The sequence below is a fragment of the Camelina sativa genome, chromosome 12 (assembly GCF_000633955.1).
Source record: "Camelina sativa cultivar DH55 chromosome 12, Cs, whole genome shotgun sequence".
Taxonomy (NCBI): Eukaryota; Viridiplantae; Streptophyta; class Magnoliopsida; order Brassicales; family Brassicaceae; genus Camelina; species Camelina sativa.
Genome location: NC_025696.1, coordinates 10,508,893 through 10,524,508, shown reverse-complemented (window position 1 = coordinate 10,524,508; position 15,616 = coordinate 10,508,893). Strand labels below are relative to the sequence as shown.

At 35.0% G+C, this 15,616-nt stretch overlaps 4 protein-coding genes across 9 annotated transcripts; 2 read left to right on the top strand and 2 right to left on the bottom strand.

Annotated features, from left to right (window-relative positions):
- On the bottom strand, positions 3,253 to 5,460 carry LOC104731208 (probable sodium/metabolite cotransporter BASS6, chloroplastic). 2 transcript variants are annotated; one of them, XM_010450519.2, is made up of 8 exons: positions 5,208 to 5,460; positions 5,025 to 5,110; positions 4,601 to 4,767; positions 4,336 to 4,529; positions 3,999 to 4,251; positions 3,663 to 3,916; positions 3,482 to 3,564; positions 3,253 to 3,408 (listed from the first exon to the last, which is right to left on the bottom strand). In XM_010450519.2, the coding sequence occupies exons 1-8, from the start codon at positions 5,383 to 5,385 to the stop codon at positions 3,340 to 3,342; spliced, it is 1,284 nt and encodes a 427-aa protein (XP_010448821.1). In that variant the 5' UTR covers positions 5,386 to 5,460; the 3' UTR covers positions 3,253 to 3,339. The 2 variants fall into 2 exon arrangements, with proteins under 2 accessions (XP_010448821.1, XP_010448822.1); XM_010450520.2 differs by having other exon boundaries at positions 4,640 to 4,767.
- LOC104731207 (TVP38/TMEM64 family membrane protein YtxB-like) lies at positions 5,658 to 8,278 on the top strand. Of its 2 annotated transcripts, XM_010450518.2 has the most exons (5): positions 5,658 to 6,203; positions 6,569 to 6,805; positions 7,185 to 7,402; positions 7,688 to 7,876; positions 7,966 to 8,278. In XM_010450518.2, the coding sequence occupies exons 1-4, from the start codon at positions 5,943 to 5,945 to the stop codon at positions 7,869 to 7,871; spliced, it is 900 nt and encodes a 299-aa protein (XP_010448820.1). In that variant the 5' UTR covers positions 5,658 to 5,942; the 3' UTR covers positions 7,872 to 7,876; positions 7,966 to 8,278. The 2 variants fall into 2 exon arrangements, with proteins under 2 accessions (XP_010448820.1, XP_010448819.1); XM_010450517.2 differs by having other exon boundaries at positions 7,688 to 8,278.
- LOC104731206 (protein TPX2-like) lies at positions 9,485 to 13,733 on the top strand. Of its 4 annotated transcripts, none has more exons than XM_010450515.2 (18): positions 9,485 to 9,976; positions 10,190 to 10,354; positions 10,520 to 10,558; positions 10,854 to 10,986; positions 11,064 to 11,175; positions 11,347 to 11,397; positions 11,498 to 11,595; positions 11,680 to 11,755; positions 11,835 to 11,897; positions 11,996 to 12,082; positions 12,214 to 12,272; positions 12,378 to 12,456; positions 12,535 to 12,600; positions 12,705 to 12,767; positions 12,866 to 12,928; positions 13,016 to 13,063; positions 13,149 to 13,255; positions 13,373 to 13,733. In XM_010450515.2, exons 1-18 carry the CDS (start codon positions 9,802 to 9,804, stop codon positions 13,389 to 13,391), a joined length of 1,503 nt encoding a protein of 500 aa, XP_010448817.1. In that variant the 5' UTR covers positions 9,485 to 9,801; the 3' UTR covers positions 13,392 to 13,733. The 4 variants fall into 4 exon arrangements, with proteins under 4 accessions (XP_010448817.1, XP_010448815.1, XP_010448816.1 ...); XM_010450513.2 differs by having other exon boundaries at positions 9,486 to 9,976; positions 10,520 to 10,600; XM_010450514.2 differs by having other exon boundaries at positions 9,487 to 9,976; positions 10,520 to 10,600; positions 13,019 to 13,063.
- LOC104731205 (leucoanthocyanidin dioxygenase) lies at positions 13,682 to 15,220 on the bottom strand. Its single transcript, XM_010450511.2, has 2 exons — positions 14,580 to 15,220; positions 13,682 to 14,508 (listed from the first exon to the last, which is right to left on the bottom strand). The coding sequence occupies exons 1-2, from the start codon at positions 15,074 to 15,076 to the stop codon at positions 13,935 to 13,937; spliced, it is 1,071 nt and encodes a 356-aa protein (XP_010448813.1). The 5' UTR covers positions 15,077 to 15,220; the 3' UTR covers positions 13,682 to 13,934.

Sequence of the window (15,616 nt, the reverse complement as noted above, 5' to 3'; positions counted from 1 at the left end):
AGCCATGGTCATGCACTTACCTGTGCCAAGACGAATCTGAACAATAAACAAGCAAGAACAAGCCTCTAGGAAGCTCCTACAACGATCCCAGCTACAGATCTCTACAGGAACGCACCAAAACTCCAAGAAATCTCCAGAAACTCTCAAGAACTTTTCCTCTCTTTCGTTTTCTCTCAAAAACGGCCAAACAACACGAATGGAACAAAAAGTCGACTTAAGGGTTTTTCCCTAACCCAAAACGCAGCGTTTGACTTAAGTCAAAAACGCACAGGAACAACCTTGCATCGACCGATGCACAACTTGCATCGACCGACGCAGAACCTAAACCGGGATTTTGGTTCACGGATGTTACACTGATGAAGGGAGAAGGTACTTACGGGTTTCCAAATCTCGAAAAACCAAGCGATGGTCAATCTCCATCTGGGCCTCCAGCTCTCTTTTTATATCAACATTTATCTTGGCTCCCCTGGAGCCATATGAAATGACGACCTCGAGTGAAATCTCGCCGACATAATGGTTCCTATGGGATCGGAAGTGATTTTCAAACTTCTCCATTAAAAGAGAAACGTCACGAAGCACAGGGGCGTTCTCGTTAAAGGTCGATATGAAAGGTCATAGATGGGAAGAAGATATCGGATATTAATATTTTGGGTAAATTTAGTTCAAAATACAAAGAGTGGTGTTAAACTTGTATTTTAGAGTATTTTTAAAATTACTTATTGTTACTCAATTAGTGATTTTTAATAGTCTTCTAAATTTTGAAGATTTTGTTAAAATTTCAAATTATGATTATCCTATCATCTATTTTTTTTTTCTTTACAAATTGTTTGGAATTTTCATATAATACTTATGATTAACAAAATGCAGATTTTTTTTCTGCATATGTTGTGATTTGAATTTTTAAATACAAAGATATATTACTTGATCTATGAAAATAAAATGTGTGTTATAATTTTCACATTGGCGGGTTGGTAAAAATAAATTTATATAGCTGATAAATTAATAAATTTTATTTGTACATAATTATAATATTAAAATCACTACTTTCATATGTTACAAAATAATGATGCAAATACAACAAACAAACAATATAAAACTGTAATATACGTCAAAAATAAAATACTATAATATTCTAAAATAATTAGTATTCAAAAAAAATATATAGATTTACAGAACAATTAAAAATAAATATTATCTTAAACAAAATATTTTTAAAAAAAATATATAACAATAACTTTTATTATTCTATTATAATTTTTTTTAAATATTGACATGTGCTTTAAGCACGGGATATTCCCTAATTATAAGTAATTTTTAAAAATGTTGACCTTTGGTAAGCTAAACATCAATTTTAACTAAAATTATGAGATCACAAATGCTGAAATTATTTTTCTTGTATTAAACAAGAAAACCCTTGGAGAGCATAGCCAGATTAGCCATTCAATTTTATTTGATTTTGTCTGAATGTACGGTAAAAAGAATAGTTTTTGTTTGGTGAATGTCTTCTTAATTCGAGCTTGCTATTCTAGAGTAATGTTAAAGCTTTGAAGCTTTTATAATGTTGGTTCTATGACTTCGTATCCTGAATGAGAATTATTACTACGCTATAGGTTTCAGTGAAATATATGGTTGAAAACAAATACTTGAGTTGAACTTATAATTAATTCAGTGAACATCCGTAGTGTGAACTTATAATTAATTCAGTGAACTTATAATTAATTCAGTGAACTTATAATTAATTCAGTGAACATCCAACATTTTCTAGCAGTAGGGTCTATCCCCAATCAGTAAGGAAAATTTTAAATTTTAGATACACAATTTTTAAAAATATAAAAATCAGTTGTGTTATAAAATCAAACCTGATCAAAAAAATCATGAATTTATAATTGTTCTGTAATATATATTTTTTTGAATACTAATTATTTTAGAATATTATAGTATTTTATTTTTGACGTATATTACAGTTTTATATTGTTTGTTTGTTGTATTTGCATTATTATTTTGTAGAATATGAAGTAGTGATTTTAATATTGTAATTATAAACAAATAAAATTTATTAATTTATCAGCTATATAAATTTAGTTTTACCAACCCGCCAATGTGAAAATTATAACACACATTTTATTTTCATAGATCAAGTAATATATCTTTGTATTTAAAAATTCAAATCACAACATATGCAGAAAAAAATCTAAAGTTTACAAAAAAATGACAAAAATGTTAAATAATGAAATGTCTAATCCCGATTGGTCGTTCTAAATCCTATGTGGACGGCCATAATTCTTTGATCAAAGAATACTTTTTCTAAAGTTTACTTTATAAAATTGAAAAATTTCTCTAAAAAAATTTGAAGTATATTTTAGGATTTAAAAATGTATATTTTATAAAATAATTTTCTTTTTATTAATAACTTTGTATTAAAAATATTAATTAATAAGATGACAAAAATGTTAAATAATGAAATGTCTGATCCCGATTGGTCGTTCTAAATCCTATGTTTATTTAGTATATATTTACAATCTCTTGTTATTCAATCAATGATTTATAAAAACTTACTTAAAACCTACTCTTATTCAAAATATCACAACTTTTTTCAACAATTCTATTTGGAATGATTCTACAAAACTTTTTTACATTATAAGTAATTTTTTCTCCATAAGACCATAACTTAGTTTAGTGTGTATAGACGACTTGTTTCACTACATCGAAAATGAGTTAATTCATGAACCGTCACTACTTTTCTCAAATATTTGTCGTCCTTGATTCTTTTCGTCTATTGATGCTGCTTCTATAATCAGCTTCTTATGTCCTCGTGCACTCTACAAATTGAAGTGGACGTGCCGGTAACCACTATATGCTATTATACATCAAATAAACTATATATCGACCATCGTTCAAGGTTATACACTGGTTCTTTATCCAATAAAGGTTATAAATTGGTCTCCACCACCTTTCTCTATCTATGTATTCCCAACCCTGACTACGTCATGCGCTATCTTCATCAATTATCCATTTCGCTCCATCGACTAAAAAGGTTAAGAGATTTTGACATTTTGCTAACATCTCCAAAATGACTGACTTTGTAGTTACTATACGTTTGGGGTCTATAGAACTACTATAAAACTTCAATTGTTCTTAATTTGTTTGTGGAAGCAACTATCACTTTTTTTTTTTTTTTAAATGACATCGATATGAATTACATTTTCTTATGTCACAGACTAGGAAAAATTGACAAAATGGAGTTTGGCATAAATCTCAAATATTGTATTGAATTATATTACAAGAAGAAGTTCCAATTGTTTGTATAATCAAAATGTGAAGTGAAATTAAAATACATTGTTAGATGTTTTTTTTTTCGTTAGACCAGATCATAACGAGAGTGAACCCCATCAATGACATTACCACCGTCTGCAAAATACAAATCTCATTAATAATCAAAAAAAGGTTTATATAATGTGAAGAAGATGTTGTTGAAACTTACAGAGATAGCAGGAGGAATCCCCACAAGAGGATCTTGAAAGAACTTAGTTGCAAGCGCTAGTGCCAAAAGGCTACTCTGCATTCCTAAGACATTAAGAAAAAACACGTTTCTCTGCTCAAATCTTTTACTAACCAAAATAGTAAATTCTTGAAAAAGTTTTCAAATACCAAAAGTTTAGTACCAGTTTCATAGGACAATGTTCTTTGCAAGGCTTTTGCGTCTGGGGAGTTACTAAAGACGGAACCCGTAAGGAAGTATCCAGCGAGGAAAGCAGAGATATGAAACATTGTTACTAGTAACAAAATGGTGACTCCAAACGGAGACATGACCGAGTTTATGTTCAATGCCAATGGTGCTCCAACACAGCAAGCTGTGTCAAGAACCGATAGAATTGGAAGAAACGGTCGAACTGCATTAGATACTTTCGGGAACAACCTGTAGAAAAAAGGCACACAAATGAGAAAGAAATGTTTTTAAGCTCTGAGAAATATATTATAGTTGTAGCTTTTAGTCTCACTTGTTTAATAGTAATCCTGCAGCGATTGGTGCGATAACGACCTGGAGAATGCTGGATATCATTCCTTTTACATCAACGGGTAGTTTCTTCCCGATGAGCAATAAAGAAAGCATTGGTGTGATAAGAACTGCAGTAGCGGTTGATAGAGATGTCATGACGATGCTAAGCGGTGCCAGTGCTGGATCAGTTAGGAAAGTTGCGTAGTTTGATAACTGAGCTCCACTAACACATGAAACCAACATTATTCCAGCACCTGAGATTGAGAAAGATAAGTCAATATACGATCTGCAAAGAGTCTTGAGTAATATAAGAGAGAGAGAGAGAATAAGCTGTTAACCTATTGGAGTTGGGAGATGGAAAAGAGAAACAGCAGCTAGGCCAAAGACGAAACCTAAGAGAGGCTTAATGAGATATTGTCCAACATAACCAAGGAGAATAGCTTTTGGTCTTTTGAAGGCTTCAAGAAAGTCTTTCTCATCTGAATTGATACCAACCGCAAACATCAAGAATCCTAAAGCGGGTACAAAATACCTAAAAAGAGAGAGTAAAATCCTTTAGAAAACCTGATTGTCTACTACTCAAATTCAAAGAACAAACTAAACCTTGTGCTAAGAATTCCATGAATGATATATAGCAAGAACCTCGACGTAAACCATGTGAAAGAAGGAGGATAGAGAAGAGCTAATATAGTACTCGCCAACACTACATGAGGAAGTATAGAGTTTGCTTTCTTCAGTGTATCCATTATAGAAACCTTCTCACTGAACATCTGTTACAGAAAACAAAACATATAAATATAACTAAATAACTATTTTAACCAGCAAGCCACCACTAGATTCATGTAACAACAGGGGGATCATCATAAAATGAGTAACAAAGTAGAAAAACTGTGATTTAGCTAATCAAATTTTAAAAATTTAGTGCCAAAACCACATTTTTGAGTTCAAGATGTCTCACACATCATGTAACGATCAAATCTAAGTACAGTACATCTAACACAGAAAAAGAAAGATCACAAAAGTGCACCTCAAATGAATCAGCTCCAGGATTCAAACCCATATCAGAGAACTTATCAGATGCATAACTACGCCACAAGTTCCTCGATCCACCAACTGTGTATTGATTGAAAAAAACAAAAAAGGTTGGATTTTTCAGATACCCAAAAACCAAAAAAAGCCTGAGATCGATTGGCATACGATAAAACAAAACCTTGAGAAACCGGTTTAATGTGAAGTGGAGAACTCAAAGAAGAAGAGTTCGTGAAAGTGGTGTTGTTGTTAGGCGGGAAAACTTGAATCTGCTGACTCCGATGATAAACAGCTCGTGGTAGAAGTCGAAATGTTGGCTTTACATGTAGTACAGTTTCTATGGGATTGATCACGCTCATCTTTTTGTTTTTCTTCTTTCTTTTGACTTGGTTGATGAATTTAATGGCGAAACAAAACCCCCCGAGAGTGCTGGGAGGAGAAGAAGAAGAAGAAGATTCAGAGAATTCAGGAATCTGTCAACAACAAAACCCGACCCGAACCGGTCCAACCCGTTAAGAGTTTAACGGGCTTGGGCCTGAAAAAGGTAAAGGGAATATATACTTTTTTTTTTTTTTTCTTGTGTGGTGAGAAAGACGCAATTAAAAAAATAAGTGGTAGGGTTAAAAACAAACATATCGGTACAAGCAAAGTCACAAATCGAGGAGAAAACTTCGTCAGTGCGATTTTGCCCCACAAAAATTGGCTCTCTTCTTCTTCTTCTTCTTCTTCTTCTTCTCTCTCACATCAATTTGTTTTTTTTTTTTCTGGGTTCGATTGCATTTGATCTTTTTCGAGTTTCCGATCACTGGGTTTTCCCGGTTTAATCGGAAAAATCCAGTGGATCAGGTTTTTTTTTTGTTTTCCTTCTCTGCTTATTAGTGTTTATCTCTTTCTGTTTCTGGGTTTGTTGTATCCGATGACTCTTCCTGAGGAAGAAAATCCGGTTCTTGAGCTGCGGATGAGAGTCGAAGAAGAAGAAGACGAGAAGGGCTCTTATGTGAAATTGAGCGAGGGTTTAGAGAAAAGACAAGAATCAGAGCTGGAGGAGACGGAAGATGAAGGAAAGAGTGATTCGTCGCCGTTTTGGTTTTGGGTCAAGCTTTCTGTTTTATTCATCGTTCTTGCTGCATTGGCTATCGTGGGTTACATTTGGATCGGTCCTTTAATCATGGATAAGGTTTGATTTCAAATATTTAGCTCTTTATTCGTTGTTGCATGGGTGTTTATCATTCCAAAAAAGTTTAAATCTTTGAGTTTGATTTAAGTCTAGTGCTTCTCAACGAGTTTTAGAACATAGATTTCAGGATGAGAGTTGAATAAATTTAATCACTTTTTATCCATGTCAATCTCAATTGTATGTAGCCTTGCATGCTTATAAGTCTGAGTAGATTTGAGGTTTTAACTATTTCCATGATGTTGATGCTTTCATGTATCTATTCATATATGAAACACTTGTGGTTCTTGCGATTGTATTTGTAATGTGATTTTGCTATGTTCCTAACAAGGGGGGGAATTATCTCTTAACTTGCTCTGGTTCTGCAGGAGCTTATCCCTATTATACAATGGGAGATAAGGACTTTTACACACCCAGTTTGCGGTCTTCTTGTATTTGCATCCGTGGCGATATTCCCGACTATACTTCTTCCATCTACACCATCAATGTGGATTGCTGGGATGACTTTTGGTTATGGCTATGGGTTTCTACTAATTATCTCTGCTGCTGCTGTTGGTGTGTCGCTACCTTACTTTATTGGACAACTCTTCTGCCATAAAATTCAAGTATGTGTCAACCCCTCAAAAGCCCCTAAAATTCAAGGGTTGTCCAAAAGCTTACTTTATTGGACAACCCTTTAATCAATCATAGTATCCAAGTTTTTTTTTGCTAGAAAGTTATTATGTAGGTTTTAGAAAATAAGAAGCTTCTCAGTACATAGACATAAAACTTGTGAATGTAGCTGGATTAACATTTGAAACCAGGATTAACACTGTTTTTCTTTTCTCAAAATGAAGTCTTTGATCAATGTAGTGGCACTTGTGAATGTAGCTGGATTAACATTGTTTTCGTTTCCTCAAAGGCTTTAATGATGACTTTGATGAATGCAGCTGCTTAAATTGGCATATTACTGAATCTGCTTGCTTCTTTTTTGTGATTGTGCAGGGATGGCTAGCAAGATATCCTAATCAAGCAGCCGTTTTAAGAGCTGCCGGTGAAGGAAATTGGCTTCACCAGTTCCGATTAGTAACCTTAATCCGGGTTTCTCCATTTCCTTACATTCTTTATAACTACTGTGCTGTAGCAACTCGTGTTAAGTACGGTCCTTACATAACTGGATCTCTCATAGGCATGGTGCCTGAGGTTTTTGTCGCTATCTATACGTAAGTCAGGTTTCTTTCTCTTCTTGTCAGTTCCAAAACATTTTGTAAAGCCCAATACTGTTTAGAGCAATTATCATTTCACCTAATCAGCAGATAACGTCCAAAAAGAATCATCCTTAACAATAATATCATTACATTTCATGATTGTAGAATAGTCTTATAATGGGTATAGGCATCTAGCTCTCTATAAGTTTAAATGTTTTAACTGTTGAAGTTAGTCCTTGTTCACTGTTGGATCGTGCAGTGTCACTGATCAGTCAAATGTCTCGTGTCTGTGTGTTGCAGAGGGATTCTTGTAAGGACATTAGCAGAAGCATCTTCTGCAGAAGAGCAGGGTCTCTCGGTCACACAGGTTATTCTCAACATATTCGGCTTTTTAGCAACAGTGACTACAACGATTCTCATCACAAAGTATGCGAAAAGACAGCTGGAGACTATGAAGAAAGAGGAGGAAGCATTGTTGCAGTAAAAACTGTAAAAAACCCACGTGACAAACTCTGAGCTGCTTTTAAGTCTCTTCTGCTTTCTTTTGTATCTGAAACATGTCTTGTCTCCATGCACAGTACAGGTCTTATTCCAAGATGTGAAAGAGCTTTGGTTATTTTTGTCCTTGGTTCTTCTTCTTCATCTAGTTTCATTAACCAGCTTTAAATCAGAAGGAAAAAGAAAGGGTTAACAAGTATGAACAGAGGAATGAAAAGCTAACAATGTTTTTTTTTAAAGTGTAATTATTGTAGTCAATTTGACATGAATGAGAAGAATCTTGTATTGATTCATCTTTCTTTTTTAACTTTGTGGTGGATACTAATGGTTACTTTTTGTTGTCTGTCCAATCAAAACAATGTTACTTAAAGCTTGTCAGAGTGACGTTTAATATTTTGAATGTAACCTAGAAGATTCTTTGGAACATATTAAATGATGGTTAGAAGAAGAAATCTATATATGATTATGGAAAGAATTGTCAGGTGGATCATTTGAGCCCCAATTAAATGAATATATAGACACCAATTAAGATGTAGATATCATATGATACATCATCATACATGCGTATACGTAAGTGTGTGTATTAAGATTAACTTTTTTTCTATATAGAGTTAAATTTTGCTTTTTACTATCTCTCTAGAAAAAGTTCAACCAACAACAACACACCAAATAAATGTGATCTTTTTTTTGTACTCTCCCAAAAGTAGCTTTGGTCCAAAACCCAAAACTCATTGAACAAAACTAATGCCTAAAAAACATATAAAGATTTTGAAAAAATTTGTCCTACCCCAAGAACCCAAAAAAAAATTGATAATTTGTCCTTTTCTTTTTTTACACAAATTTGGGTCTTTGTGTACCCAACATTGAACCTATTAAATGTCAAACTTTTGCTTAAAAATAAATTAAAAAATGAAAATTGATAGATAAGTTATTAAATTCACAGTCAACGTCATGCTGTCTGTCTGTGTGTCCACTTCTTCTCATTCTCATATGAACTTGATTTCAAAAATACTAAAAATATCACTTATATATAAAAAAACATTTTGAAAACGTTACTTCCAAAAAAAAAAAAGAAATATTCAATTGCAGTGGAGAAGCCTCTATTGCAATCCACATACACTTTAAAAATTACAGTTAAGATGATTCATTTCATTATCAGAGTAAACAACAACCATGGATGGTTATATACTTTTATATGAGACATATATAATTAAATTTAATTTTACTGAGAAAGCGCATAAATGTCAGGTCATACAGAAGACAAAGCTGAATACAACCGTTAGTGGCAGATTCCGTAAATAAAGACGAACGTCAAGGGTAAATAATGAACCCCGCCGGAATTCCAGTCTCGTCGAATTCGAAAGCCACAGTGTTAAAAAAAAGCTCACAGTCCCAGACGCGCCTCGAAGCAGCAGCCACGTAGGAAGAAAAAAAATAGACTCTTCCCACTAGAATTTACTAAAACAACCCTAACGCTCTCTCGTTGGTAAGGATATTATCGTCTTTTCAAAGTATCAAATTAGAATTCAAAAATTTCGAGTCGTTACAAAAACCGGAGCGTCTTCCATGCTTTTGGTGCTTCGAGTACGTTTTTAAAATACGGTGTCGTTTTTGGCATTTATTATATTAACAAAAAAAATACATTTACTCCATTTTGTCTGTCTCTAAACCAAAAAAAAAAAAAACTCTGGAAACAGCGAAATTTGTGCCGTTTATTTCCTTTCCTGCCTTCTTCTTCTTTCTTCTTCCTTCATCAGACCCAATGAATAATCAGAGAGATTCCTGATTAGAAATTAGGGTTTTTTCTCTGAACCGATCAGTGAGTGATTCAGAGTTTGTTGCATTTTCCCCAACGAAAGAGAGAGAGAAGAAAGTGACTGTGGAGGTTTTTTAAAGAGAGAGAGAGAGAGAGAGAGATGGAGATGGATGAAGATATGGAAATCGAGACAATGGTGTATCAGGTTAGAGAGATCGATCTTGAGTACGAGTTTGATGCGGCGAGATGGTACGATTTCACTCGTGACGAGTTACCGGCCGAGTCTCAACTCGCTGAGTTCTGGTTTCACTCTGCTCCTTCCTACGCTCCTTCTCGTGAGTCTCTCTCTCTCTCATTGTTTTCTTATCTTAGTAATGACAGTGAAAAAACCTAAAATTTCTTAGTCCGTTTCTGTTGAATTTGCTTTGTGATGATAGCTTCAATGGTTCTGCTTTTGATTTTACAATTCTATTTTTGGATCCTACATTTTCCATTTTGTTTCTGATTCTTTGTGTGAATTTGTTGTGAACTCTTTTGTGTGTTTTCAGCTTTTGTAACAAAACTGTTACTTAGAGAGGAGGTGTATGATGACAAGACTGAGGCATCTACGAGAACAGAAGATGAGGAAGTCGCAGCATCCGATGTTTGTGATAAGAATAGAGGAATCTTTCAGCAACGACATCATTTAGCTACCAATTTGAGTAATAAGACAGGTGAATATATGATGTCTGCATTATATACTTTGCATCTCTCAAGCAGCTTGATTACGGTTGTGGGATTTATTTTACTGAAGTAGAAATTGAAGCATGATGTTGAAAGACTACAAGATTTGGTTTTTTAGATTCTTAAAAATTGTCTTTTTGCTTTTTTTTTTTCAGGAAGTGGAATGCGTTCTGGGATTTTTTCCTCACAACAAGGTAGTAATTTGAAGAAAGTTCCAATTCAACCCATTTGCAAAGGTGATCATTATTTGCTGTAATGCCAACATGATGCATCTACACTCCAATTATGGCTCTTTCGTTTTTTGTTGAAACACCACCAGTTGACGTGTATTATCAGATCCATTTTTTCTTTTAAACCATCAAATGTGGTCCATCTTACTTGTGTCCATCTTTGGTATATACTTTATTGATCAAACTTTTGTTGCCCCCTTTAAAATACCTACGTATTCTTAATTTCTTGTGGTCTCACTTTATCTACTTCTATCATCAGGGCCGACGGTTAGCAATCACAAACACACTGATAAACCAAAATTCCGAGCTAAGTCTAGCATTAGACCAACTCCAAGGAGCTCAACGTTAATGAGACCTACTGCTAGCCAGTTAGCAAAACAAAATAATGCCAGGTAAACATCTTGGTACTTTTCAACTTGTCAACTTAATATTTTACTCATCTAATATGTTGCTTCTTTTGCTGGTATAGTAAATCTCATATGCAAGTGGATCAAATTCTTGATAAAGGCAATTGTGGGACATCTGGGACCGAAGTTCAAGCGTCTAAAAGACAGAAGCTTGATGGAGGTCTTCTGCGTAAGGTAGAGTATTAAGCAGTTATCGGCTTTACTTCTTGTCTTTTCTTTTCTGACTGCCACGGTACTCTGAGTTGAACAGTGTATTTGTATAGTTCCTTTTAATTATGTACAAGGTATATCTGCGTTTAGGTGCTGTAAGTAGTGGCAATAAAAGTCATTTGTTCACTGTTTCAGGTTGCTGATACAAAGCAGGAAATGAGTTTTGTCCACAAGATACCAAAGAAGGTTTGCTTTCTATTGCTTGAATACTCTTGTTCTTGTTTATAGTCTTTTACAAGTGTTTTTAATATCAAATCATTTAATTCTTTGCTAAATGGTTATGCAGGATACAACTCTTGATAAAAACGCACAACAAGCCAGGGCAAAGGTTACTATCCCACATGAGCCTGATTTTGCTACATCACAGAGGGCTCAGAGAATACGGTAAGACGCTAAATGTTTGCTGAAAGTGAATTGTTACTGGAAATGTCATATCTTACTGAATACTTTGCTAATGATCAATTTCAGGCACAAGACAGATGCGAAGTTAGAACAGGACTCAACAACTGTATATAGATTCAAAGCACGCCCATTTAACCGAAAGGTTTGTAACTTCGCATCTGCTACTATGAAATGTGTTATGGAAATGATTGCATTGTTGAGCTCGTGTTTGTGATCTGTAGATATTTGATGCTCCCTCATTGCCTATCCGGAAAAAGAGCACTCCGAAACTACCAGAATTCCAAGTAAGCATGACAAATGAAATTGTTACAGTTGCTATTGTGTTTCCACATCTTATTCTGTTCTCAGGCTTTAGATTAAATTTATTGTCATTTCATATTAGGAATTCCATTTGAAGACTTCCCAAAGGGCTATGCAACATTCATCAGCAGTAACAACAAGGTCTCATCAGGGGAATGATGCGTATAAGGTAGCAACAATAGTTCTTTATCTTTGTTTATTCTGTGTCCTGTGATCTTACCTTTATCTTACCTTTCATCTAAACAACTTGATCCTTCTCAAAGCGCTGCCTCTTATATGATCAAAATTTTTTTTTGACAGGGGTTAGACAAATCTAGTATAAGTGATGTGCTTGACCGTGCTAACAGGGAAAATAGGAGGTATGAAACCATAAATCAATAGAAAATTAAGAAGGATTACTTGATTTCTTAACTCAACTTGTCTTTGAGGTGAATGTCAACTTAAACTTTAATCGTTATCTGCAGACCTACGGCAATGGATATACCCAAGCATGATGTCTCAGAAGGAAACCATGTTTTTAAAGCTCGCCCACTGAACAAGAAGGTACTCTCCTTTTTGAGTCTCATTCACTTGCATGGCAAATTTCACACCTAATATTGGTTTTCACTCCTGCCAAAATAGATACTTTCAAGCAGAGGAGACATGGGAATTTTCAAAAACACCAAGCGAGAAACAACAGTGCCTTTGGTATGGATAGTCTTACCAATTATTTTTTGCCCTTGATCTTCTGATATATTTATGAATGGAGTTTCCGAATGAATACTTGAACTGTTTTTTGAAATCCTACACAGGAGTTTAGTTTTCATTCAGAAAAAAGAGTTCAACCAGATTTACCAACAGACCTTTTCAGCAAGGTAATATAGCTCATGGTTTCACATATGATCTTCTTGAAAACGCACTCTAGTTATTTTAATAGTCTCCTAGTTATTGACCTGGTTCTATTAACCTACAGCTTTCCATCAAATCCGAGCTCCAGTCTACTGATGGATCTCGCACAAGATTGTTTCAACCAAAGGTGCAGTTTGATAACGCAATTTCACTTTATTTGTTTTTTCCATCTTCCAAGTCCAATTATTGACTTGCAATCTTTTCTTGGTATAAGAAGGTCTCAAAGGAAAATAGAATGAACCCTTTCCAAGCTAGGAATGAGGTAAGCTCTAAACTTATAAAAAAAAAAATAGGATCTTGCAACTTACCACTGAGGTTTCCTAATTTCTTGAATCGATCCATTACAGGTAACAAGAACGGCCGCAGGAAAACCAGTCTCTTCAGCTGGACAACAGATACAATTTAGTAATAACGGAATAATTCCCGAAACAAACCAGCAATGGACCCCTAGGAGGTAAGCTAATAAAGTCAATTCTGCAACCACTAACTTTCAAAATATGCATCTGATAAAATCTGGAACTATATATATACACTTATATCTTTTGATGTCATTGTTGTTTCAATTTTGCAGGAGCTTAGGCATTCGCTGATGGTACAGATTATGCATTCGTAGGGATCTGGAACCATCTCCTTATATGTACATTTAGATATCGTTCTCTTCTCAGTTTGTTCTTGTGGTATAACTCCTCCAACGCAATGCTAACATTTTGAAATCCAAAGAAGTAGACCAATTTGTCTTGAAGACAAAAGAAGAAAGGAGAAAGCGAAGCAAACCGGATTCTTCAGTTTCTTCTAATAAGAGCCATATATTGCATCGCCCTCTCTTTTTACTTTCTTCGGCATCTGTTTTTTACAGTTAGCATAAAAAGGAGAAACAGAAAATGTAAATCAGAAATACTTTCAAGTTCTTAATACAACATGTGGTTCATAGATCTACAAATATCTATCTTGGTTACTCTCTCGTCTTTTTCTGTAATCTCGATCATTACTTCAAAGATATTGTAAACAATTTAGAAATGGAGAGAAGAATTTGTTTCTTACAATATCACAATGACACGAACACAAAACAAAGAAACTCTTAAATAGAGTTTTACATATAAAAGACTTGTTGTTCCTTTCCCAAACACACAAACTTAATCCTTTTTCTCAGACACCAATTCCTCTTGTTCATTCCCAAACAACTTATGCTCAATATGTTGAGCAAATGTCCTTGGAGGAAACTTAGCCGGACACTCAGCACTCACCATCTCCGGCAACGGCTTAAGAACAATCTTATCCTTTGGTGGTTCACAAAACACGGCCCAAGACACCCTAACCTTCTCCTTATTCACTAGTCCACGATGAAGTATACTCTTATACTTCCCATTACTTAGAATCTCCAAAGTATCTCCAATGTGCATCCCAATTGAATCAGGAACACACTTTGCAATGACCCATTTCCCCTCGTAGAAAAGCTGCAAACCAGGAACCATGTTGTGTAGAATGAAGGTTAAGGCACTTACATCGGTGTGAGCTTCCACACCAAGTGCTAGCTCAGGCTGAGGGCATTTAGGGTAGTAGTTAATCTTCATTTGTAGAAGAAGCTCTTCTAAACCACCCACTTCTTTCTCTAGACGGTCAGGCTCTAAACCTAGACCGATAGAGAGAGCCTTGAAGACTTTTGTTGCTAGCAAACGTAGACACTTTGCGTACTCACTCGTTGCTTCACTACAATCATCCAAAAAACGTTAATAAAAGATTATAAAACCAAAATAAGTAAAACAGTGAAAAGGCTTTACATGTAATCACTTGGTGTCTTAGGCCAAAGTGATAGATCTCTCTTGTCTTCAGGATAAGCAAGATGAAAGAAGTAATCTTCCCACTCAAGTTGTCCACACGCGTTGTTAGCTAGTTTACTTCCATACCCTTGAATCTTCCCGGTTGCTTGATCGTTCGCATACTTCTCCTTCTCTTCCACGGGTAAACTGAAAAACTCCTCTCCAGCTTTCTTCACACGCTCCATTAGTTCAACTGGTATGCCATGGTTGATCAAATGCATAACTCCCCAATCCAAAGATGCCTTTTTCAGCTCCTCAATGCAACTCTCACGTATCTTTGGATCTTCTGACTCGATGTTTTGTAGATCGATTGTGGGAACTTGAGGACCGTCTTCTTTCTTCTCTTCTAGGAAAACATCGTTGATGCTCTCGAGCTCTTCTTTGGGACGAATGTACTCTTTCGGAATCGATATGATTCCGCTCTTTGCTAAACTCTCAACTCTTTCGACAGCAACCATATCTTCTTCTTTGGTCTTGTTTCAAAGCAGAGTAAATTAAACGTTCTTACTGTTGTTTGTCTTTTCTTTTTGAGTTGTTGTTGCAAGTAAATGAAACGTGCAAAGGCTCATATATAGCAAATAAGTTTTGATTAGAAAATGAAGAAGAAGACTTACAAGTAAGGAATTAAGAAAATGTAGAGCTACCAGGTGGTTAGTGATATTGTGTGTGTGGGGAGGGGAAAGTGAGTGTGGTACACTTCACGGTCAACGAGTTGAAGGTGGTTACGTGAGGGTTGACTGATAGGTTTGTAAATTTAGTTATCCCGCATTGGTATGGGCTTTGGGTGCTAAAAGCCCAATAGAATAAATCAATTTCTATTGTTAGACGTAACTTACTTAAAACGTCCGTCTGCACGTGCCTAAATCGTGTCTCCACGTGTCCGCCTCTGCTACTTCTACTTTAATAAAACAATTTGACTGGTTTCAGTTTCAAATTAAACTACAATTGTGTGTACATGAATCAATCTCTTTTTTTTTTTTTTTTTTTTTTTTTTTTTT